Source organism: Malaya genurostris, chromosome 1 (genome assembly GCF_030247185.1).
Source record: "Malaya genurostris strain Urasoe2022 chromosome 1, Malgen_1.1, whole genome shotgun sequence".
Classification (NCBI taxonomy): Eukaryota; Metazoa; Arthropoda; class Insecta; order Diptera; family Culicidae; genus Malaya; species Malaya genurostris.
Window position 1 is genome coordinate 90,633,666 of NC_080570.1, and position 25,774 is coordinate 90,659,439.

At 36.0% G+C, this 25,774-nt stretch overlaps 1 protein-coding gene across 1 annotated transcript in view; it reads right to left on the reverse strand.

Moving 5' to 3' along the window:
* The window catches only part of LOC131440693 (thymidylate synthase), a 50,487-nt gene that overhangs the window by 11,955 nt on the left and 12,758 nt on the right, over positions 1-25,774 (reverse strand). Inside the window, exon 2 of the mRNA XM_058612204.1 lies at positions 14,464-14,854. Coding sequence (XP_058468187.1) covers positions 14,464-14,854 — 391 coding nt within the window. The remainder of the gene's footprint in view (positions 1-14,463; positions 14,855-25,774) is intronic.

A 25,774-nucleotide genomic window follows, 5' to 3' on the forward strand; every position in this document is an offset into this window, starting at 1 on the left:
TGAACCAGAATGTGGGTCACATTCAAGCTCGGTTAACGAATCAAGCAAGCCAGCAATGAAAATATTCAATTGCGAGATAAGTTATACAAATTTTGTAATTTTAAAATTAGATGTCTGTAACAAACCGGTCACACTAATCGTAGACACAGGTGCAGACATCTCTATATTAAAAGAAAGCGCACTAAAGCCAAATATACTTATTCACATGAATGAGAACTGTATTATAAATGGTGTTACCGAAGGTAAAATGGAAACCGAAGGTAGCACATATGCTAATATTAAACTAAATAATAATTTAATACCACATAAATTCCAAATAGTTAACGATAAGCTACCTATCTTTACAGACGGAATTCTCGGTAGAGACTTTCTAATAAACTACGAATGCAACATATGCCTGAAAACATGGCTAATTACTTTCGAAATAAATAATGAAATCTTCGAAATACCCATTAGAGATAAATTCAAGGAAAAATTTATTATACCACCTAGATGCCAAGTAATTAAAGAAATAAAATTAAGAAATATCACTGAGGATAGTGTTATCCTATCCGGTGAAATAAAGCCAGGAGTGAACTACTCAAACGCGCTTATCGCTCCTGATGCCCAATATGTAAATATTATGAATACTAGCGATAGTTTCGTACAGATTCCTTTTAATGATTTAATAGAAAAAATCAAAATAATCCCAGCTAGCAACTACGAAGCAGCCGGAAACGAAAATAAAAACTCTAAACGAAAAATTAATCAACGAATACTAGATTTACAAAATCAGATTAATATTAAAAATATACCAATCAATGCTAAAGGTAAATTGATAGACCTATGCTATAGATATAACGACATTTTCGCACTCAAGGATGATCCGTTAAGTGCAAACAATTTCTACAAACAAGAAATTAATCTAGAAAATAAATCACCAGTTTACATAAAAAATTACCGAACACCCGAAATCCACAAAGGAGAAATAAATAATCAAATTAATAAGATGCTTGATGAAAATATTATCCAACCTTCCGTATCCCCGTATAACTCACCTCTTTTACTAGTACCGAAAAAATCAACTACTGAAAATAAAAAATGGCGATTAGTCATTGATTTTCGCCAATTAAACAAAAAAATTATTGCGGATAAATTTCCATTACCAAGAATCGATGAGATACTTGATAATTTAGGTCGAGCAAAGTATTTTACGACACTCGACCTGATGTCAGGATTTCATCAGATCGAATTAGAAGAAAACTCAAAAAAATACACAGCATTCTCGAGTTCAACAGGCCACTATGAATTTAATAGATTACCTTTCGGACTAAACATTTCACCCAATAGCTTCCAACGTATGATGACAATCGCTCTGAGTGGTTTACCACCAGAGTGTGCGTTCTTGTACATTGATGACATCATCGTGGTGGGTTGTTCAATCAACCACCATTTGAAAAATCTAGAGATGGTTTTCCAACAACTCAGGAAATATAATTTAAAACTAAATCCAGCAAAATGTAATTTCTTCGGAAATGACGTCACATACTTGGGTCATCACATTTCGGAAAAAGGAATTTTGCCAGATCCATCAAAATTCTCAACAATAAAAAACTACCCCATCCCAACAAATGCAGATGAAGTTAGGCGATTTGTAGCCTTTTGTAACTACTATCGTCGCTTTATCGAAAATTTTGCCAAAATAGCACACCCATTAAACAAACTACTTAGAAAAAATACAAAATTTGATTGGTCGCTCGAATGCGAACAATCCTTTCAAACACTTAAAAATCTACTTTTAACGCCAACAATTTTACAATTCCCTGACTTCAACAAGAAATTTATTGTAATCACAGATGCTTCCAAAATGGCTTGCGGTGCAGTTCTTGCTCAGACACACGACAATATTGATTTGCCAATAGCGTACGCAAGTAGATCATTCACCAGAGGCGAATCGAATAAGTCGACAATTGAACAAGAGCTGACAGCAATCCATTGGGCCATCATGCATTTTAGACCATATTTATACGGAAGAAAATTTCTTGTCAAAACAGACCACAGACCATTGGTTTATCTGTTTTCGATGAAAAATCCTTCTTCAAAATTAACAAGAATGCGTTTAGACCTCGAAGAATTCGACTTCGAAGTAGAATACGTACAAGGTAAATTAAATGTAGGAGCGGACGCGCTCTCTAGGATTAAAATTAACACAGACATGTTAAGTAATATGTCTATTTTAAAGGTTCAAACTAGAGCCGACAAAAGGAAACAAAATGACGAAAATATTATTCAGAAAGAGAAAAACTTTAATGATTCGTTAGATACAGAGCCTGATCAACTCAAAGTATTTGAATCAATCAATATAAATGAAGTACACAACATGCAAAAATTAAGCATTGAAAAATCGTCGACAAATAATATAAATGGCCTAAAAATTAAAATTCAAAATAAAAATTACAAAAAGGACTTGACTCAAGCGTCATTTACCCGATGTATAATAACAAATATGAATGAATCTCTCGAGAGAATTTTAAATATTATCGAAGAAAAAGCTAATAAATTGAATATTGGAAAAATTGCTCTAGCGCTTTCGAATACAATTTTCAATTTTATTAGTATTAATAATTTTAAGTCAGCATGTAATAAACATCTGAAATCACTCCAAATCATACTCTATCAACCGCAACGCGAGATAGATGATAAAAACCTAATTAACAGAATTATCCAAGAAAACCACGACTCTGCAATTGGCGGACACATCGGAATTAACAGACTCTATCGGAAACTTAAGTGTCATTATATATGGCCAGATATGAAAAAATCCATTTCAAATTATATACATAATTGTATAAAATGCAAAGAAAATAAACACACCTTTAGAACAACAGAAAACTTTATTCAAACACCAACACCACAAAAAGCCTTTTCTACAATAGCTATGGACACAATAGGACCATTTACAAAATCAAATTCAGGAAATAGATACGCGCTAACAATTCAATGCGACTTATCTAAATATATCATCGTGCAACCAATTCCAGACAAGCAAGCAGAAACAATAGCAAAAGCTTTTGTCGAACACTGCATTCTAATATACGGAACCCCGTCTATTATAAGAACAGATCAGGGAACCGAATATAAAAATGAAGTCTTCCACAAAATTAGCGAATTACTCAAGTTCACTCAAAAATTTTCAACACCGTATCACCCTCAAACTATTGGAAGTCTAGAGAGAAACCATCGATGTCTGAATGAGTACGTAAGACAGTTCGTCAACGAATCACATACTGATTGGGACGACTGGCTGCCTTACTACGCATTTTGCTACAATACGACTCCTCACACCGATTTCCCATACACACCTTTTGAACTGATCTTTGGTAAAACAGCATCAGTACCAAACGAATTGAAAAATCCAGAATTCATAGAACCGACATATAATTACGACGAATACTACTCGGAATTGAAATACAAATTAAAAACTGCAGCCTTGAAAGCAAACCAACTCATAGACAAAATCAAAACTAAACGAAACTCAAATCAAGAAAATAAATCGAAACCCTCTCCCATTCAAATAAATGATAAAGTAATGTTAGAAAATCACAATAGAACAAAACTAGACAAAATTTACAAAGGTCCTTATGTAGTAAAAAGCATAGATCACCCAAATGCAACAATAGAAAACCTAGAAACAAAGCAAACTCATACAGTCCACAAAAATCAAATTGTTAAATTGTAATCATATACAATAATATTACCACATGTTATACAAAAATAAATTACAAATCTATGGAAAACACGAAATTCTACTCAAGAACAAATTTTTAAAACTATTATATTTTATATCATATTATATACCATATAATCATACACGTACTTACATCATTACCATAGCATAATCAAATTATATAAAAATATCGCTATACAACTATACAATTATTAACTCCAAAACATTATCTTATTACTATATCCCTGTTACATTCAAAATTACCTTATTGTCATTTTTTACGTACTATTATACCACACAAATTACACTATTGACATTATACAATAACATAATAATATCTAAATCCAGGAATTATAACACAGAAGAAAAACCAAAACATTGTAAAACACATTACACTTCACACAATATTGTAAGAGATTTCTTGAGACCAGACCTTAATTTTTATCAACCGAAAATGACTCCGAAAACTTCATCATTTTTTTTACGGGGAAGGTGTGGCGGAATTACAAAACCACCACGTTTTCCACGTTAAACACTCAGAACAATTGCAATAGTACATTTCATTTCATTTCATTTCGACACAATGTAGTTACATTGTAAACGTCTTCTTGAGAATACTTTGTACGGAAATCAGCCATACATCGTAGCACATACAGCTTTATGATTTGATGCATCGGCACTTTACAAATCATAAACTTTAAATATTTTATGAGTTGGACCGATACAGCCGAAATTATGCTCGGTACCAAAAACGGTCCTCCTATCTTAAACACTTGAACTGCTTACAGCGCACAAGCAAAGTAACGCAATGAATATAAACACTTTAAACCATTGCGCCGCTGGCGTGGATTTTCCAAGGATAAATTTTTGATTATTACCATTTAATTCTGTTATAAGTATATCACGTCACTATACAAATTCACTATGTATCTCACGACACTATAAATCTTGTATAATAAACGTCACATCACATATGCACATTTCGAATACAATTTATATTCATCTTCAGTGTGATAGTTTTGTTTAGTGCATATGTGATGTGACGTTTATTATACAAGATTTATAGTGTCGTGAGATACATAGTGAATTTGTATAGTGACGTGATATACTTATAACAGAATTAAATGGTAATAATCAAAAATTTATCCTTGTAAAATCATTCTGTTCAAACACTCAAACGAAAAGTTAGTGGATTTTCCGCCTCGCGCGAAGGAAAATAAATAACTTCAATTGTTTATTAAACACTAGCCTTCTCCATATAATCATTACCAAAACCTTTTCGATATATGTAATTGTCAAGTCTCAAGACTTCTCGTCAAACCTACACGTACACAGAGAAAATATGTACACTTTATAAAAACCAAAATACAGAAAATAAATGCATTATTCATTCAGTAACCAGAACAAGAACCGGTCTTCTCTGTCCAAGAAAGAACCCTTTTTGCCACATAATTAGTATATTAGTATTAGTATACGGTATAGTTAATAACCCACGTCTGCTTACCATCATTAGAAGCCCGACAGTTAGAAAATTTAAAATTTTCAGTGACTTGTGCAGCCAAACTCATACACGTACACAGAGAAAATATGTACACTTTATAAAAACCAAAATACAGAAAATAAATGCATTATTCATTCAGTAACCAGAACAAGAACCGGTCTTCTCTGTCCAAGAAAGAACCCTTTTTGCCACATAAGGGCCGGTGGTATGAAAATAAAACTTAAAAGAAGCTCAGTTAAGCCCTACCGACCTTTTCAATCCCGGATGTTGGAGCGTAATGCAATCAACATCTTATTCATTTAATTCAATTATGAAGCTAAAAGCTGTAACGCATATCTTTATCAAATTGTAACGCTAATTGATTGTATGTGATGATGTTTGCAATACTGTCAAACCCACCAACCAATGGGAGGGAATATCGTCATACAATTCAATAGTTCTACGTAAATATAAATTTCAGTGCAGTAAATTCATTATATATCTAGCATAACCTATTAGCACAGTTTGTTACACTAAGTAAACTTATCACAGTAATTGCTATAGAATATCTAAATTAACCTAAAATTGTATCACAGTTTGGAATTTGAAGAATCGAGGCAGTACATATTTCTTATTTGGTTAAAAGTGATTAAAAACCGATAATTGTGATGAAAATAATTGAATTATAAGAACAAATTTACTAATAAAATTAATTCTAGTTTAAAGCTATCTCGCACCAACGATTTGCGAATTGCTGAAAAGAGTCGGTAAAGAAACGTGACCTTTTGTGACAGGGAGAAGGGGAGAGGGTTATTGGAATGTGACGATCAATATTTTCAATGAACACATTTTTGAAATACCTAATAATATCACTTCTTTGTCCTATTTCCTGATTCAACAATAAACAACGTTTACATTCTATAGGAAAACGTGTGTTTGTTTCTATAGGAAAACGTGTGTTGTAAATGCTTCTTAAACCCATTTCATTGTAAACGTAAATTTTTTTAACCCATTCGAACGAAAACCTATGCTACCAGGGCTAGGAAAATCACCGAAAATCAAAAATCATTGGTGCTGCTGATCTTAAGATCACTGATTTCGTGCATAAAAAATCATTAATTTTAGCACAAGTGATAGCCAAGGAAAAAATCATCATTGCGAAATCACAACTGATCTGATGTTTTTAATGTATTTTCTTTTAGATTTTGTTTGCTGGAATCAATACTGTCACATCTGTTTGCTATGAGGGTTCGACAAATTTAAAATTACCGTAACTAATTTGCAACAATTTTTCCATTGGGCTTCGATTTGTTTTGAGGCATATTTGGGAGTGGAGCTTTGTCAACTTCATATCAACTTAGCGAAGTACTCAAAAAATTAAATAAAAATTGTGCAACAAGTTCAAAATTACCGTAACTAATTAGCAACAAATTATCCACTTCAGAAGCATATTCGGAGAGTGGGCTTGGTAAACTTCGTATGAACTTAGCGAAGTACCCAAAAAATAAAAAAAGAGCAACAAATTCAAAATTACAGTAACTAATTAGCAACAAATTGTCCATTGGAGTTCGATTTATTTTGAAGCATATTTGGGAGTGGAGCTTTGTTAGCTTCATATGAACTTAAAAGCAAGTCTTGGCATTACATTCCTTTTGTGGAATTTGGCCTTTCTGTTTCACAAACTTCGCAGCCGATTCATAGCGTACAGAATCATTGCATGGCTAGTACTACGATCCTACTGACACTAAAAATCCTTCCAGGTTGGGGTTCGAACATACGACAATTGGTTTGTAAGACCAGCACCCTATGCATTGAACCGCCAACTCGGGCTCATATTAACTTAGCGACTGAAAAATATTTAAAAATGAGCAACAAATTCAAAATTACCGTAACTAATTATCAACAAATTATTTACCTATTTGCGTTATCATCGGCGAGAGGTGCCTGGCTCAGTTCATGTTCATCTTCCGTGAAGTGTCTATGATTTTTCTCAATCGCTGCACCGTATTCAATCAAAACCAACCACTGATAAACGGTTCTTATGTGGGCCTCACTGGAGACAATATTATTGTCAATACTCAGCATTGTCAATCCTCATCAATACGGCAATCCCATTTGAATGCATATAGTAATATCACTGTCTAGTATAAAGCGGCTCAGACATTCGAATCTGTACCGCACTTACGATAGATGGTATATTGTCGATACGGCATGCACGCTATCGAACAATGAACGCAGTGATCATCATTCGTAAATGCGAAGTCAATAATCATCCTTACCAGCTCATGTACGTATCGGTATAGTTAATAACCCACGTCTGCTTACCATCATTAGAAGCCCGACAGTTAGAAAATTTATAATTTTCAGTGACTTGTGCAGCCAAACTCATATAGATTTACCAAAATTAGCATAACTTTAGTTTAACTGTTTGAAAGCATCATCTTTCAATACTCATACTTCCGATCACTTGACTGCTGTTGATTTTGTAGGAGATAACAACCCGTCACCTTCACGTTTAATCATCTTGATCGTTACCAACAGCAGACGATTGCCAACCTCAACGACACAAAACAAGAGCGCATAGACATGCCACGTTTTTCCTTTTTATTATCCTGAAGTACTTTGTACAATAAACACGTGAATTAAACCTTTTGTTATATCGAATGTGTTTGACTTGTTTCTCGGTTCCTTTTTCGGTCTATTTGTCCGCTTTCGCGTACCGTGGTTCTGCCCACAGGTTATGGGCCCAGGCTGCGAGTAACCGGAAAAATTTAGAGAATTAGTAGTGTTTGCTTTCGGCGTGGATTCGCATGTGATAAATCTGGTGTAAGATTTTATGCGATCGACAAAATGGCTGATAGTGCAAAAGTTACTTTTGCTAAGTTAAGTTCGAGCAACTGGGGTTCGTGGAAACAGCGGATAGAGTGGTTGCTCGATAAGGAGGATCTATGGGATGTTATTCATTTGGCCAAACCGGAAAATCCAGGAGCGGATTGGTTGACTCGCGATCGAAAGGCTCGTGCAAATATAGGTTTATTTTTGGAAGAGAGCCAATTTAAAATCGTGAAGGGTGCCGATGGTGCGCGTGAAATGTGGAATGCTCTTAAAGAGCACCACGAAAAGGCGACAATGTCAACCGTAGTGTTTTACCTAACTCAGTTGTGCGGTGCGAACATGTCCGAGTGTGACGATATGGACAAACATTTGTCGAGTATGGAGGATTTGTTCGATAAACTGACCGCCGCAGGCCAGAATTTAGAAGAGTCTCTAAAAATAGCAATGATTTTCAAAAGTGTTCCGCAATCATATCGAGGCTTGGTGCAAAGCCTACAATGCCGGGCTGATGCAGATTGGACGGTGGTTTCCATAAAAACTCGGCTGTTGGATGAATTCCGGCAGCGGCAGCAGCAAAGTGAATCCCTTCCGGAAAGTGTGAAGGCGATGAAATTGAATGCGGATGGCAGTAAACAGGAGCGGCGATGTTTCTTCTGTAAACAACCTGGGCATGTGAAAGTGCAGTGTAAGAAGTGGTTATCCAAGAATAACATTGGTGTTTCTGTTTCGGGTGCCGATAAAAAGCGAGCATCAAAGGATGTCAATCCAAAAGCGAAACAAGCTCAAGAAACGAGTAACGCGGTGTGTTTTATGGCTGGAAATACAATGTTAGCTAGTTGGGTGATTGACAGTGGCGCTACGGCGCATATGACAAGCGACCGTGCTTTTTTCACTCATTACGCTCAAGTGTAGAATCGAAAGTGACTCTGGCCGATGGTAATAAAACGAAAATAAATGGAATCGGCGATGGGGTAGTTTTTGGTGAAGATGGTCGTGGTGGCCGAGTGGAAATCACACTGAAAAGTGTGCTCTACGTACCTGAGCTAGATGGTGGTTTGATTTCGGTGAGTCAGCTAGCAGCAAAAGGTTTTGTTGTAAAATTTGGTGCGACGGATTGTATTATAAGCAATTCTGCCGGTAAGACGGTGGTTGTCGACGATAAGATCGGCAATCTCTATCGACTGCGTACTGAGCAGCGATCGCTGAAGGTGCGAGGTGTGCATAACGAGCAATGCCAGCATACATGGCATCGCCGTGTGGGTCATCGAGATCCTGCTGTTTTACGGCGTTTGGAAGTGGAGAATCTGGTAAGTGGTTTCAAGTTATCTGATTGTGGTGTTCGCAATACGTGTGAATGTTGTCTTAAGGGGAAATTTGCTAGGAAACCATTTCCCCCGGTGGTTGAACGGAAAGCGACACGACAACTCGATTTGATTCACACGGATTTGTGTGGACCAATGGAAACCACGACTCCTTCTGGAAACCGATACATTATGACGATGATAGATGACTTCAGCCGTTTCACCACTGTCTACTTGCTAAAGAGCAAGAATGAGGCCACTGGAAAAATTATGGATTTTGTAAAACGCTGTGAGACACTTTTCGGAAGGAAGCCTGTTGCTATAAGATCTGACGGAGGTGGTGAATATATCAGCCGAGATTTGCGGAAATTTTATGAAGTTGAGGGAATCAAACCGCAGTACACTACCCCGTATACACCACAGCAGAATGGAGTGGCTGAGCGCAAGAACCGCTCACTTCAAGAGATGGCGATCTGCATGCTGGCGGACGCTAATATGGACAAGCAGTACTGGGGCGAAGCTGTGATGACGGCGACGTACATTCAAAATCGTATACCGTCGCGGGTGATCAAGAAAACACCGTATGAGTTGTGGACGAACAGTAAACCGGACTTATCGAAGCTTAGAGTATTTGGATGCGTAGCATATGTACACATTCCAGAAGCTAAGCGTTCCAAATTAGATCACAAGGCGGTAAAACTGAGATTCGTTGGGTACTCGGAGGAACATAAAGGGTACCGTTTTCTAAACCCTTCTACGAATCGCATTACCTTAAGTCGAGATGCAACGTTCATTGAACTGGAAGATGATTCGGATATGCCGATGAAAGAACAATCGACTACATTGAAAGAATCAACAAATGAAATCGAAATTCCACTGAATAGTCCTGCAGATAGTGATTCAGAATTTGAAGGTTTCGCGAGCGCAGATGAAGGTTCGGATGGACCCTTCCGAGAATGCGATAGATCACGTATGCAGGAGGAGCAAGATTTGACTCAACCGACAAGGCGAACAAGGGGCGTTTTACCACATAGATTTGACGACTACGTGGTGGGTGTTGTGCAAATTTCGTGCGAGGAACCGACAGATCATCGTGAAGCACTTCAAGTGAAGGAGTGGAAAGACGCCATGGATGCTGAGATGCTCTCACACGAGAAGAACTCTACATGGGAGCTTGTTCCTTTGCCAGACGGAAAGAAGCCAATCGGGTCACGATGGGTGTTCAAGCTTAAGAGAAATGAATGCGGCGACACGGTTAAACATAAGGCAAGGTTAGTAGCGCAGGGATTTACTCAGCGTTACGGTGTGGACTATTTGGATGTTTTTGCACCGGTGACACGCCATGAGACATTGCGTGCTTTACTGGCAGTGGCCGGAAAGAACAAAATGAGCCTTAGACATTTTGATGTCAGGACGGCTTATTTACACGGAAAACTGGACGAAGAAATTTTCATGCGTCAAGCCCCCGGATATACTGTAGCAGGTAAAGAGGAGTTTGTTTGCAGGCTCAAAAGAAGTATTTACGGGCTCAAGCAAGCGGCGCGGTGTTGGAACCGTGCCCTCCATGCAGTGCTCATCAAGATGGATTTCACCCAATGTAAATCCGACAGTTGTCTGTATTTTCGACGTGATGGGCAGACCACCATTTTCTTACTCGTTTACGTCGATGATCTACTGGTCGGGTGTGTGGACCAAATGAAGATTGATGAAGTATTCCATGAGCTGAAGCAGAAACTGGACATAGTGGATCTTGGAGCAGTCAAGCATTTCTTGGGCTACGATGTTCAACTTGACAATGAAGTTTACAGTTTGAGATTGGAAAGTTACATTGATGCACTTGTGAAGAAGTTCAATCTACAGGATTGCAAGGCATCGAAAACACCAATGGATGCTGGTTATGTTAGGTCCACTGGTGACAGTAAACCATTCGCGGATATAACTCTGTACCGAAGCTTAGTTGGTGCACTTTTATACATATCAGTTAACGCTAGACCGGACGTAGCCGTCAGTGTGTCGCTGCTTGGACGGAAAGCAAGCGGACCAACGGATCAGGATTGGAAAGCTGCAAAGCGGGTTGTAAGATACCTAAAGGGAACAAAGTCGCTTAAGCTGAAGTACGGACCAGGCCATGACGGATGGAAACTCATCGGTTACTCGGACGCCGATTGGGCAGGCGACTTGGCCAGCCGGCGATCCACAACAGGATATGTTTTCTTTTTTGGGAGTGGCCCTATCGCATGGGTCAGCCGTCGACAATCCTGTGTGAGCCTATCATCCATGGAGGCAGAATACATCTCTCTAAGCGATACATGCCAAGAACTAATCTGGTTGCGAAGGCTTATGTTGGATCTTGGAGAGGAACAGCATGAGGCAACTACGGTATTTGAAGATAATCAAAGTTGCCTGATTTTCGCTAGTGCAGAACGGGCTACAAAACGTTCTAAACACATCGACACAAGACGTCACTTTATCAAAGATTTGTGTGATCAGGGTGAAGTGAAGCTTTTGTACTGTCCGTCGGAGAAAATGACTGCCGATGCGCTGACGAAACCGTTGGGTGCTACTAGGTTTTGGCAACTGCTAGTACAACTCGGAGTGTCAGATGTCAAGTAGATTCGGAGCACGAGTTGAGGAGGAGTGTAGGAGATAACAACCCGTCACCTTCACGTTTAATCATCTTGATCGTTACCAACAGCAGACGATTGCCAACCTCAACGACACAAAACAAGAGCGCATAGACATGCCACGTTTTTCCTTTTTATTATCCTGAAGTACTTTGTACAATAAACACGTGAATTAAACCTTTTGTTATATCGAATGTGTTTGACTTGTTTCTCGGTTCCTTTTTCGGTCTATTTGTCCGCTTTCGCGTACCGTGGTTCTGCCCACAGATTTGACATGATAATGATCTATTTCTTTGAGTTTTACCTTCGGCTCGTCAGTGCTTAAAGCAGTTCAAATTGAACTGCCATCTCGTGCCTAGCAGTTCAACTTAAACCGCTAAGCAGACGCAAAGTTTGCACTACTTATGCAACCCTCAAACAATATTGCACAAGTGCTATATTATTTCTGACGTCTCAGGCGTACACGAGTGACGGCTTATCACTATATCCTATATAGTCTTTTATGTCTGAAGCGGTACAAACGATTATTACTTCCTGTTAAGTTCCTAAATAGATGTAGATATGTTTGGTCTACTAACACTATCCATTCTAATCTGCTCTGATTGTGTTTATCTTTGTCGAAGTTACGTTACATTTCCTTTTCCCCATTGCATCGCTTTTTTGACTATGCCGGAGAAACCTGTTAATATCTCAATGTGATAAATTATCAAGAATAAGGAAATAATAATAATAATAATTACTATAACAATAATAATATCATTAAGAAATAATAATAGTGACAATCACAACAATAATAATAACAATAATATTTATAATAATACAATAACAACAACAATAATAATAATGATAATAATAAAAGTAATAATAAAAATAGAAATATGGTGACTTACCAAAAGTTAATATGTCATCAAATGAGTTATTACATGAAAATACCTATGTTTCGTCGTTTTACTGGGGCTCTTGATTTGTTTTCAATTTCCTTTTGGTATTCCTGTGGCACCCTAGGATTTTTCCGCTCCATATCGTTTCTGTCTATAATCTTTTATTTTGATAGTTTCTCGTGATAAAAATAAAATAAAATCAGGTGTTAGTAAGCTTGTTAAATTATATAATGTAAGAATGCGCATTTAACAGGAAAGTCACAATATGTAAACAATGGAAGGATTGCTTGAAATTCTATGAACTTTTTTAATTCTTTATTTAACGATACTACTTTTGAGCAATTTAGGTCTAAACTAAGTTTTGGGCCTTCTAGTGTTGAGCACGCATCCAGGAAACAAGAACTACATGTATTTCGTGAAGAGATACTAGGTGTGATTGTATGAAATGGTCCACGTGAACCGTTCTCTTCCAGAAACACACATCTCACATTCTTAGTTAGAAGGTGACATCTGTGTCCAAGTTGGAGAAATCTAAGAACATTCAAACCTTTCCCGATTTGAAAGTGTATTTACACCTGATCAATCAGTTTCGCCGTCATTGCAATTTGTAAATATTACCGATACCGAGCCGGATCGGAAAGGTTTGAAAGTTCCTAAACGGTTCATAAGATATCAATTTACTCCGATTCCTGATAACAATAGTCCTCCTTTTGGAATTAAATTCACCAAGTTCAGGACTAATATGATATATTAATATTCATCCCAACTGGATCAAAATAATTCAAATTGGTGACCAATTCCAGGCATAAGAATGCTCGAAACCACCTAATGACCTATTGTCAATTTCAAGCATTATTAGTCCTGTCCACTCCGTGATCGATCCACCCAACATAATAATTTTCTTCTTTTACATTTATAAGCGAACGATCGATCTCGGTATGTTCCGACTTTGTCAATACGCGAAGTGTAAATTGACTCCCACCCCCATCCACCAAGCGGGGTACGCGCCATGTAGCTCATCATCCAAAGCCCAGGGATAAACATTGCTGCAATCTTGTTACTTCTATAAATGAAATGAAATTGAAACTGTCTTTCGTCGCTATAAGTACTATTTGGAATGTAGCAAAAATATATTGTTGTTCTTGTTCATATTGACCATCCTACGTACATCGAAAATATAGCAGTCATTAATTTTCAGTTGCGAATTTATTCAGTAGCGATCTTTTATTGATAAAAATAAAATTATTATATCTAGCATATATGAAATGAACTTTTTCTGATCATGATTTGTACGTCAGCAAGGTCGATACACTCCGGTGTATTAAAAAAAGTAACAACTGAAGTAGAACTTCAGCTTTACTTCTGCTTTGCGGTTTATGTTGAACTGCTAGGTGGCATAACAGTTCAACATAAACTGTTATGCACTAACGAATCGAAAATGAAACACAAAGAAAATTTAGAAAATACAAAAATGTGGCTTTAGGGAAGTCTACAAACAATTTTTTCTCACAAACGTAATAAAGTATGAAATAATCAATGCATTTTGATTCATCGAAATAGTCATTTTCTTATCTTCTAGAATAATCGAGTTTTTTTTTTTCGCGTTGGGATGCAAAGTAGTTCACATATCACTCACCTTCTTCGCGGTTAGTAAAACCAGCTGAATCCAGAAACTTTCGGTTGCTGTTCCCGTCCCAAATGTGTATGTTTTTAGCCTGCAATTCCTTTGCGTTTGTACTTCCTCGAATAAACCAGAGTAGTTCTTCAGCAACACCTCGGAAAAACACACGTTTTGTTGTGAGTAATGGCATTGTGTTGTTCCTTAAATTATACCGCATTTGAGTACCAAAAAGGGACATCGTTCCAACTCCGGTGCGATCCACACGCTTATTTCCGTTCGATAACACACGACGAATTAAATGTAGATACTGCAATTCATCTTCGTTTTGAGAATCGTTTCTCGTATGCGATTGGCTATTTCCGCTTTGAGATAATTCCACTGTATTGATATCGCTGTGTGTTTTAGCCTGTAGATTTGGTAAACATTGTAAACATGTCTAATTAACTGTTTGATTCTAAACTCATATTTAAATATAAGGCAAGGTTGTAACGAATATAACCAGATTTGAAATAATATTTATGAAGCTGCTTCTGTTTCCATTATTTTAAAATTGTGTCGATTTGTCAAGTAACTAACAATCGAAAATTTTCGATAATAAACTGTTCTATCCATTAAGTATTTCTCCTTATTAACCCGTACTACCATATTATTGATCCATATAGAATGAATCAATTTTAGGATACGGTAAAAAAATAAGGTGTATCAACTATTGAATATTTGTGTCTTATCATTGGTTTAACGATATTAAACGAACTAGATATAATAAAAGGAGAATAAATATAAAAACTGTAGTTATAACACTCAATGAAGAGCAAGGATGTGAAGATAAAGATAGAAAAACTGAGACGTTACAAATGTCTTGTAAGTAAGCGAAACACTTTCTGTAACTAAGTTTTTCATTAATTGGAATGATTTCAAAATTTCACTAATTTTTAGTTTTCACAAATAGAAAGGATAAACAATCACTGCGCAAACCGACATTTCAACCGAGGCCATTCGATTCAGCTCGACGAATTGAGATAATTTCTGTGTGTATGACAAAAGTTGCCACTCAATTTTCTCGAAAAGCTGAACCGATTTTCACAAGCTTAGATTCAAATGAAAGGACATATGGTCCCATATAAAGTTTCTGAATTCAAAATAGATCCGACTTCCGGTTCCGGAATTACTGGGTGATGTGCACCAAAACGTGAAAATAATGTCAATTTTGTCAGTCGGTGCTGAACAGTCGTTCGCATCGCACGCGTATAGCTCTTGGCTCCTGGAAATTTTTTTGGCTACCTAGAGTTTCATTGATTCAAAGCTTCAGTCTTTTTCAAGCCTACCTGAGTCACTAACAGTTTTTTTAAAGACTAACAATTAGTCAGCCTTTCTCAAGGCTATACAAAGAGTGATATTTTAATATAAGCAGTCTTTTTCAAGAACTATTCTTCGAACTCATCAGTCTTTTTCAAGGCTACCACAAAATCAGTCTTTATCAAGACTTTTCCAAACTAGGAGTCTAATCGAAGACTAATTTAGCCTAGTTAATTTAACTTCAAATTTCATTCATTTCAAAAATGCCTGCGTCCAACTGGAAAGGTAACAAGCCTAAGGCTAAAAATAATTCAATACGGAATAAATCACAGTCCGTTATTCAACATTTTTCTAATAACATTCACGATCTTATAGAATCTGAATGTAAAAATAAAAGACAACGGATGGACTTCCCTTTCGTTGATTCTATGTCATCTAACAATATTTACGAGATTCTTCCTGAATCCGATTGTAGCGACATAGAAAATTCTTCTAAAATTCCCAAAATGGACGCTTGTCGTTCTGGGAAGAACTTTCTACTTTTCTTCCGGAAGTAAAAGTCTCATTTCAAATCGAACGAAGAGGAGAATGTCGAGTCTTGGTTGATGGATTGGAAGATTACGAACGTCTTATCCGATATTTGTCCGAGAAACTTCATAACTTTTATTCGTATGTAGGGATGTCGTAATATCGATCGATTAATCGAGTAATCGAATAATAACCCAAATAATCGAGTAATATTGATTCGATTAGCTTAAAATTAATATTCGATTACTGAGCTAATCGAATAATTAAAATAATCTCATAGTAATAATCGAATGAATAATCGAGTAAATGATTAATAACCCGGATAATCGAATAAATTTCATTCGATTAGTTTCAAAATTATACTCGATTATTAAATAATCGAGTAATTCGAAATTTCCGACATCCCTATTCGTATGATATAAAATCAGACAGACCCTTCATGGCTGTCTTGAAAGGCTTATTAAAGGATCAAAGTACTGATGAAATTAAAAATGAACTAAAAGAATTGCTTAGTTTTGTCCCTTCCCAAGTAATACTTATGAAAAAAGAGCGAATGGTACTTCTAAACGGTTACATGCTATTTCGTCGACGGCATATTTGGCATAACGGTCATTTGGCATAAAGGTCATATGGCATACGGTCATTTGGCATATGTAAGCGGCGGCCCCTCGCAAACAAACCTGGTAGCCTTATGTCCGATCTACCCAAAACATAAAATAACAATAAACATAAAGAAAAAGTCAACATTTAATTCTACACTGAAAAACAAAACAAAAATGAATATGAACGATAAGTCGTAACAAAAAGAAAATTTTAACATATAAATAACGAAAAAGTCATCGGAGTTGTTTTGATTTTGACCCCAACGATGCTACTACAATTCAATAAAAATATTTTAATTCAACTCAAAATTGTCTTACAATTTTAGGTAATTTCACTATATACAATGAAACCTACGCTGCACTATCACAAATGAAAGCAACACTATAACCCATTTGTACGCGGCGGGCAGATTTCCCCCCCCAGACGGCTGGCTATGTCTGCCAGCCATTTTTGTCGGAACTCTGCCAGAATTCCGGCAAAAATCTGGCAAGAATGCAACAACCGTTTCCGGCAGAGTATTTCGCCTAGCGGTTATTAATGGTTTTTTTCTGTCAGATTCTTGCCATACAAGGTTGGTAGAACCGTTTTGAATGGGTCTTGGTTTCATTTTTTCAATAAAAGATACATATGAAAGGCAATAAGCTATTGCCCTTCATATATACTAATCATGGAAAATGTTATTGCCAATAACATTGCTTCCTCACTGCCAAACATACCAATATTTCAATCTCATTTAACTCGTCTCAAGATTCGTTTTTTGTACGTACATGAGGGATTGACGAATATCAAATGAAGTCGAATAAAAAAAATAAGAAAAAAGAAAACGGAGGGAAATAAACAAGACACGTAGGGAGAGATAATGACGCAATTTCGCCTGAACAATTTGGACAGCAGTCGGAATGCAGCCAGCCTTCTGACGGTTGCCAGAATTCCTCACAAGCGGGAATTTCGATTAGGTGAAGCTTTAAGCACAGACTAACAGACATGACAGTATGAGTAAATTCTTATAAAAAATAATTTTTCGTGATGCACTAGCTCCACCTATATTGTACTGCGCGAACTATTTACTATCTGTACACCCCTTGTGTTATGTAAAAGTTTTTTTACTAGTTGGTTTCCCCTCGTTTGTCAACACTGATCAGCTGCTTGCAGGGATGCCTGATTTCATCAAAATATTTGAAAATGAATCGTCACAATAAATTATTGGATTACGTTGATAATATATTTAACTTTTTCGCGATGTTGGAAGGTAACCATTTATTTGACTCAACGTTGTTTATCTAGACTATTTTTTATTGTGTCGGTAGTTTTCACCAGAAATTAAGTGGCGGCAGACCAGAAGCAAGTAAATATTGTAACAAAACGGGTTCGATTTTGTCTTGCGTTGGAGGATGAGAAATAGGCACAATTATGTATATAGTTTTGGCCATATGTATTAAATCTGTATCCTGCATGAAATTCGCATGGACGTAAACAAATCAATACATTACAGGTAATTCTGTATGAATGGCAACTCTGTTGGTAAATGAAAAAAATAAACACAGTCTAGATGACAGACAGGATGTTTTCGATAGGGTGGCGCCATCATGACACACGTGAGTACTGTCCCAAATAAAGGAATATTCGAAAAGACCGTTAAAATGATTGAAGAATCTAATTTGAGTGTCCTGTCTGTTAGTCTGTGCTTTAAGTACTGATCATAATGAATTTACTTACGAAAATAGATCAGTACTGCGAATATTTAATGGCATCAAATAGTTATATGTTGTTTGTTTGTTTGTTGATTTTATGAGTGATATGGCATTTTGACATGTGAAATCGATAGGTTGTTTCTATTGCACCGTTAGGTTACATCGCACGTAAAAATTATCTGCGATACACCGTCACGGTGCAGAAAAAATATACATTCAGAAAAATATAGTAACCGCAACCTGTTCCTCATGGTCATTTCAACTATGCACTAAAATAATAGTAACGATCATGATATCAGATTATTTACAATCTGTATTGTAGTAAGCACTAGAACAATAAATCTACTACTTGACTATACTGTTTGTCTTTATGACTTTTCTGGCGTCGTAATTTTGACAATCATTAAAATAAGAACAAAAAAGGCCCAATGACAATTACAAGTAAGGTGAAATTGAGCTTTCGATCATAATAAAGTTGAGAAGTGATATAGTTATGACTAACATGTGAGTAAACTCTTCTTCAGAATCTAAAAAATGTTACCATGAATAAACATATAGTTATATAGAGATTGTCAAGTATGAAAGCACTATACATTTTGTTCATATCAACATAATTTATGTAGAAAGAACGTCGTCGTACGGTGTTTTCAACCGATAATGTATTTTCTTAGTGCGACTATACAAATTGTCCATCAACGCGTCTCCTTTTTTTAGTGTCACATAAAGCTTTAGTACAGCAGCAGATTTCATATTCCAACGACGAAATTGCGATATCTTGTATTAGTGTTTAATTTTGTAATAGTGCGCAGTTGTACTTCAGTATTGGTATTGCAGGTGAGTAAATTTCATAAGAAATAATGATAAAAGAAAAAATATTACAAATTATTTCAAAACATGGAGAACTCGATTCGATACCATATACAGTTCAATATTACTATTCTAGAGCCAAAACCATTCATAGTAAAAGAGAGCTTGCATATTGTTAACATTATCTGATTTTATTGTGTGCTGAAAACCACTATACTCGTATGGTTAAACAAACCTCCCATATGGTAGCTGTTACCATCTTATTTTTCTGAGTGTAGGATTAAAATGTATTTTCAACACGAATTTCCAAACTATTAAGACCACAGCACGAGAGCACAAACTACATAAACTCAATTATTAATGTCAATTTATATGAATTTTCGGAAAATATTTAAGTGAATTGTGATCTTCCTAATTATTTTTATATTTTATGCAATATATCATTATGCCAAATAACGTTAATGCCAAATGACCTTATGCCTAATGACCGTTATGTCAAATGGCGTGTATGCCAAATATCTTTATGCCAGTTGACCGTATGCCTAATGACCGTCGGCGAAGTGACCGTACCTTCTAAACCACGCTCTGGAATTTCCCATGAACTTTACCTAACACACTTTAATCGAAGTGACGTAAACAATTTGAAAACTTTAGAAAAAGTACGTTGCATTTCCCACATTAAAATTCATTGGGGACATTATAAACGGCATAAAGGTATTCCAAAAATTGTCATATGGATATACGGTGTTTGAATTGTGGTAAATCGCATTCGAAAGACGTTTGTCCAATGAATGAAACCACTGATAACTTTTCATGTTCAAATTGCGATGGAAATCATAAATCCAATTATTTGAAATGTACTGTCAGGGTAAAAAATTTAAACGCTCGTTCGCTTAGACAACAAGTCAAATCAACGACCTTAAATTTACAGGACATACCTGAAAATCAAAAAACCGTTACAAATGCCACGCCTAATTCTTCGAAGGCACTTATTTCTTCGAATTTAAAACAAAAAACAGGTACGCCTTCCAATTCGTCTTCTAACGAAAACAATTTATTGACAGGTAGATCGACCTCGTCATCATCTCTTATCTAATGACAGTTACGCTTTTGTAACAGGTAGACAGCTACCTCTTAATTCTTCTAATGTAAATAATCAAAACACAGGAACGCCTTGCAGTTCATCTTCTAACGAAAACAATTTACCAACCAATATACCTGCAATGTCATTCGCTTCTTTAAACGAAGTCAATTTAGGCGATATAACGGAAAATAAAATTATCTACCTACAAGAACTTTTTCAAATGATCATCCGAATGAATTAGACTTCATCATTTTTTGAAGCATTTCAAATAGGATGGCAATTTGCAAATAATATTATAATGGATTTAAAATTTAACAGTTATGTTAAATAATTATTCGAATATTTTAAGTTGGAATGCTCGATCTTTAAAATCGAGTGAAGATGAATTTTATAATTTTCTCCAAGTTCACATAATTCATATTGCCATTGTAACAGAAACTTTTTTCAAACCAAATGTCAAATTGAAAAGCAATCCACATTATGTGGTTTATCGATTCGATAAGTTTACAGGAATGGGTGGTTGAGTTGCCATTTTTGTCCAACGGCAAATTAAACATCGAATTCTACCTTCTTTCAATACTAAAGTTATTGAAAGCTTGGGAATCGAAGTTGAAACCATTCATGGAATTTTTTCATCGCTGGAGCATATTTTCCATTGTAATGCACCGGCGAACAATTAAATTTCTTCAAAGGCGATTTGCAAAAACTCACAAGACATCGACCGAAATTTTTCGTAATAGAGGACTTAAAGGCAAAGCATGTCCAGTGGAATTGTAGGCAAAATAACAGTAATGGTAAAATACTTCATAATCAACTCTCTGCTGGTTACGTCATCCCAGTAATCCTACTTGTTTCTCTTCCGTGAAAAACCCGTCTACAATTGATATGGTTCTAACAGATCAAAGTCACATTTATAGTGAACCGATTACACATGCTGACTTTGATTCTGATCATCTTCCTGTAACATTCAGACTTTCCAGCGAAGCTATAATTAATCCAATTAGTTCTATATCCAACTATCAAAGAGCAAATTGGTTGGATTGCAGAACTCACATTGGAAATCATGTGGATCATGGAACTATTTTAGAAAACTCTGCAGACATCGACACAGCATAGATAATTTGAATCATTACATTATCGAAACTAGAAATCTTTAAGTTCCCAAAGCTCAAACTAAATTAAATTCTCCTATCATCGATGACAATCTTTAACTTCATTCGGACGACAATATCAACGTTCTCGTGATCATGCTATGAAAAACATAGTTATGGATTTACAAAAAGAAATTAAACATAGATTTACTCTTTTGCGAAATGAAAATGTCGCTAAAAAAGTTGAACAAATTAAACCATATTCTAAACCTTACTGGAAATTTTCTAAGGTTCTTAAGAAACCTCAGAAACCAATTCCTGCTCTCAAGGAAGGAAATCAAATACTTCTTACAAATGGCGAAAAAGCTCAAAAACTTGCTCAGCAGTTCGAGAGTGTCCACAATTTTAATTTGAACGTTGTGAGTCCTATTGAAAATGAAGTCTCACTGAAATATGATCATATTTCAACCCAAGTGTTATTACCAAATGACATTATTGAGACGAATTTTGATGAAATTCATTCAATGATTAGGAAACTTAAAAACATGAAGGCTCCTGGTAATGATGGAATTTTTTATATTCTTATTAAAAATCTTCCCGATGTTGCCTTGAGACTCCTGGTTAAAATTTTCAACAAGTGTTTTTCATTAGCTTATTTCCCAAAAAGATGGAAAACGCTAAAGTAATTCCTAACCTCAAACCTGATAAAAACCCAGCAGAAACATCAAATTATCGACCAATTAGTTTACTTTCTTCTATCAGTAAACTTTTTGAAAAAAATATTTTGTTGAGAATGATGTCTCATATAAATGAGAGTTCAATTTTTTTTACCAGAGCAGTTTGGATTTCGTCATGAACATTCAACTACTCATCAACTTGTAAGACTAACGAACATGATAAAAGCAAATAAATCTTCTGGGTTATCCACTGGAGTTGCCCTTCTAGACATAAAAAAGCATTCGACAGTGTTTGGCGCAAAGGTTTAAAGCAAAAATTTCTGATTTCCAGTTTCCTATTTATTTGATCAAAATGATTCAAAATTATTTAACTGATCGCATTCTTCAGGTTAGCTATCAGAATTGTAAATCTGAATTGCTACCCGTACGAGCAGGTGTTCCGGAGGGTTCGAGCGTAGATCCAATCTTGTACAATATTTTCACTTCTGATCTTCCAAATCTACTCGTTGGTTGTCAGATATCGCTATTCTGTGACTACTCAAATCTGTTAGCCACAGTTAGAAATCTAAGAGTGGTCTGCAGTCGCCTACAAAGAAGCTTAAATATTTTCAGTGATTATCTGTTAAAATGGAAAATTAAACCAAATTGCTCATAAGTCAAGAGCTTCGTTTCTTAAACCAAACAATAATCACATTCTCAAATTGAATGGCTTGCAATCAGAGTTGTTTATCTCCTCTGTGTGACGAAGAGCAAGCAAAATTTCTCCCCTCGCACTGACAGCTTCAACGAGAGCTCTTCTCTTTCACATAAATACACCACTGTTGTATAGAGTGTGCACGCATCGTGAGTGCGTTTGTTTATTTCCTTTTACCTCTTCCACTGAATCGCACCAAAGTGCTAGAGCATTAGCTAATAAATTCTCTGAGGTGGATACAGATACTTTCACAGAGGTGTACACGCCGATGAGCACTCGCTGTATGGTTTGCGTAGAAGAAGCGTGGACACGCAAAATCAGCAAAATAAAACAATTTATCGTAAAATTTTCGGTTTTCCTTGCAAAGTTTTTTAATAGCAAAGTCAGATCTACTCTCTATTAATTCAAGTTCACAGAAGTGTTCGCTCACCATCACGCGCCAGTGGTCACTTGGGTGTATTTAGACAAGAGCGTGTGTGAGCGATTCATGCGAAGAGAATGTGTTTCACTCGCGCCAGCTGCTTTAACCACAAGCACACACTCAAATTCTATTCGACACTGAGAAAAAGTGCGCTTTCCTACTTGTGCGATGCTTCGTTTTTTACATCCTCGATGTGGACAAGAATCTGACGCCATCGTGTATCACTCTGGTGAAATACCATCTCTGCTTGCAATTGACATGGGCTGGTCAAGCAAAATACTTAGGTTTAACGTATGACAAAAAACTCACTTTCAACGATCACATTGAAGGAATCCAAAAAAAGTGTAATAAATATATTAAATGTTTATATCTTCTTATAAACAGAAATTCTAAGCTCTGTCTAAAAAACAAATTAATAATTTATAAACAAATTTTCAGACCAGCCATGCTTTATGCAGTACCCATTTGGTCAAGTTGTTGTTCCACCAGGAAGAAAACGCTTCAAAGGTTTCAGAATAAAAATCTGAAAATGATTTTGAAGCGTCCTCCCTGGTTTAGTACAAATGAGTTACACAGACTCACAAATATAGAACCATTAGATGTAATGTCACATAATATTATAAGCAAACTCCGACAAAAATCGATGCAATCTTCAATTAAATCGATTCGCTCTCTTTATTAGTTAGAAAGTTAGTATATAAGTTCCTTTTCCCCATTACACAATACAAGTAGGCTTAGAATTTTCCCTAAACAAAAATCACAGAATTGCGGAAGCAAATGATGTCTTCATGGTAATAATAAAATCATGTATATAATAGGGCTGAAAAGTCACCACTTGTGGCTGAACACCCAATTTAAATCTTAATAATTTATCTTAACTCATATTCCAATAAAAAGTTATTAAAAAAATGTCAATTTTGTCGAAGATGGCTAAATCGACTTTTTAAACTTAGATTCAAATGAAAGCTCTTGTGGTCCCACACAAAGTTCATGAATTTCATTTGGATCCGACTTCCGGCTCTGGAATTACAGGGTGACATGCACCAAAAAGTGAAAGAAATGTCATTCAATTTTCTCGTTTAGATTCAAAAGAAAGGTCTTGTGGTCCCATATAAAGTCTCTGAATTTTATTTGGATCCGAGTTCCGGTTCCGGAATGACAGGGTGATATGCACCAAAAAGGTGAAAATAATGTCAGTAATTCCTTTCGAAGATGGCTCAACTGATTTTTACCATCTCAGATTCAATTGATAGGTATACTATAGAAATATCCTAATTATTATTCAGATCCAACTTTCGGAGTCCAGAGATAGGGTGCTTAGAGTAAAGATGTCAATTTCAAGATTTTTTTTTCTTGAGTGCCAATGTTATGAGTAGCGTATTTTTTTAATTGGCTAATAAATTTCTCTAGTTCGTAGATCAAGATAGTCTAGGGCCAAATAAAATCAAACACAAATCAATATCCACAAATCACTTATTTCAAATCAGACTACAACACAATCGATCGAGATCAGGTATGAAAAATCATGCACGACTACGGATTCTCGGATAAACTGATACGGTTGGTCGAGGAGGAAGGGCTTCAACTATCTCATTAGGCTGTCGCTGTTCAACTTGTGCTTTTGAAGGAATTTAAACCGAAGCTGTACAATTGTCATTTCCTTTAATATTTATTTGGCGAGCAACAACTGCTATACTAGAAGTCGAAGGAATGTTTAATCTATAAAAGGAATAGCAATTTTTAATTCCTAAAAGCACTCCACCATACGGAGAGTCTCAATCGAGGCGTATAATGTTGAAATCATTAAAATTTAAAGCTATGTTTGAAGTAAGCCATGTTTTGCACAAAGCAATTACATCACATTTTTGACAATGCAATAATACTTAAAATGAATTAGTTTTGGCATGATGTTTCGTCAATTCCACTGCAGGTCAGTGATTGCATCAATTGTAACGGATGATAAATTATCCATCAAATGATACAAACCCTGAGAGAATTGGCCATTGAGCTAAATCTAAAAAGTTCTAGCTATTGGAAGGACCATACCAATTGTGTATTTTCCTTAAAGTACCCAATAGATATGGTAAAATTTGATGCGTAAAAACTTAGAACCACGCGTATATTCGAAGGCTCGCCAGAAAAGAACAAGCTTTCTATTATGCCTGCAACGCTTTCTAATGGCTTTATCAAAACACAAAAAACCAATTTATCATTTGATTGCAAATTACGGAAATCGATCAAAAGGTTGTTTCGCAACATAGAACTGACGAATCCAAACCACGCTATTTCGTGAACGAAGAACGTGAACGAGAAAGGGACTTTTCATTCGTACGAATAATGTTTGAATACACGTATCCTTTGAAACTAAACTGGCATACATTCTAGCGCATTTAAATTACTAAACATTTTTGTATGAAGTCGATTCGTTCAAAAA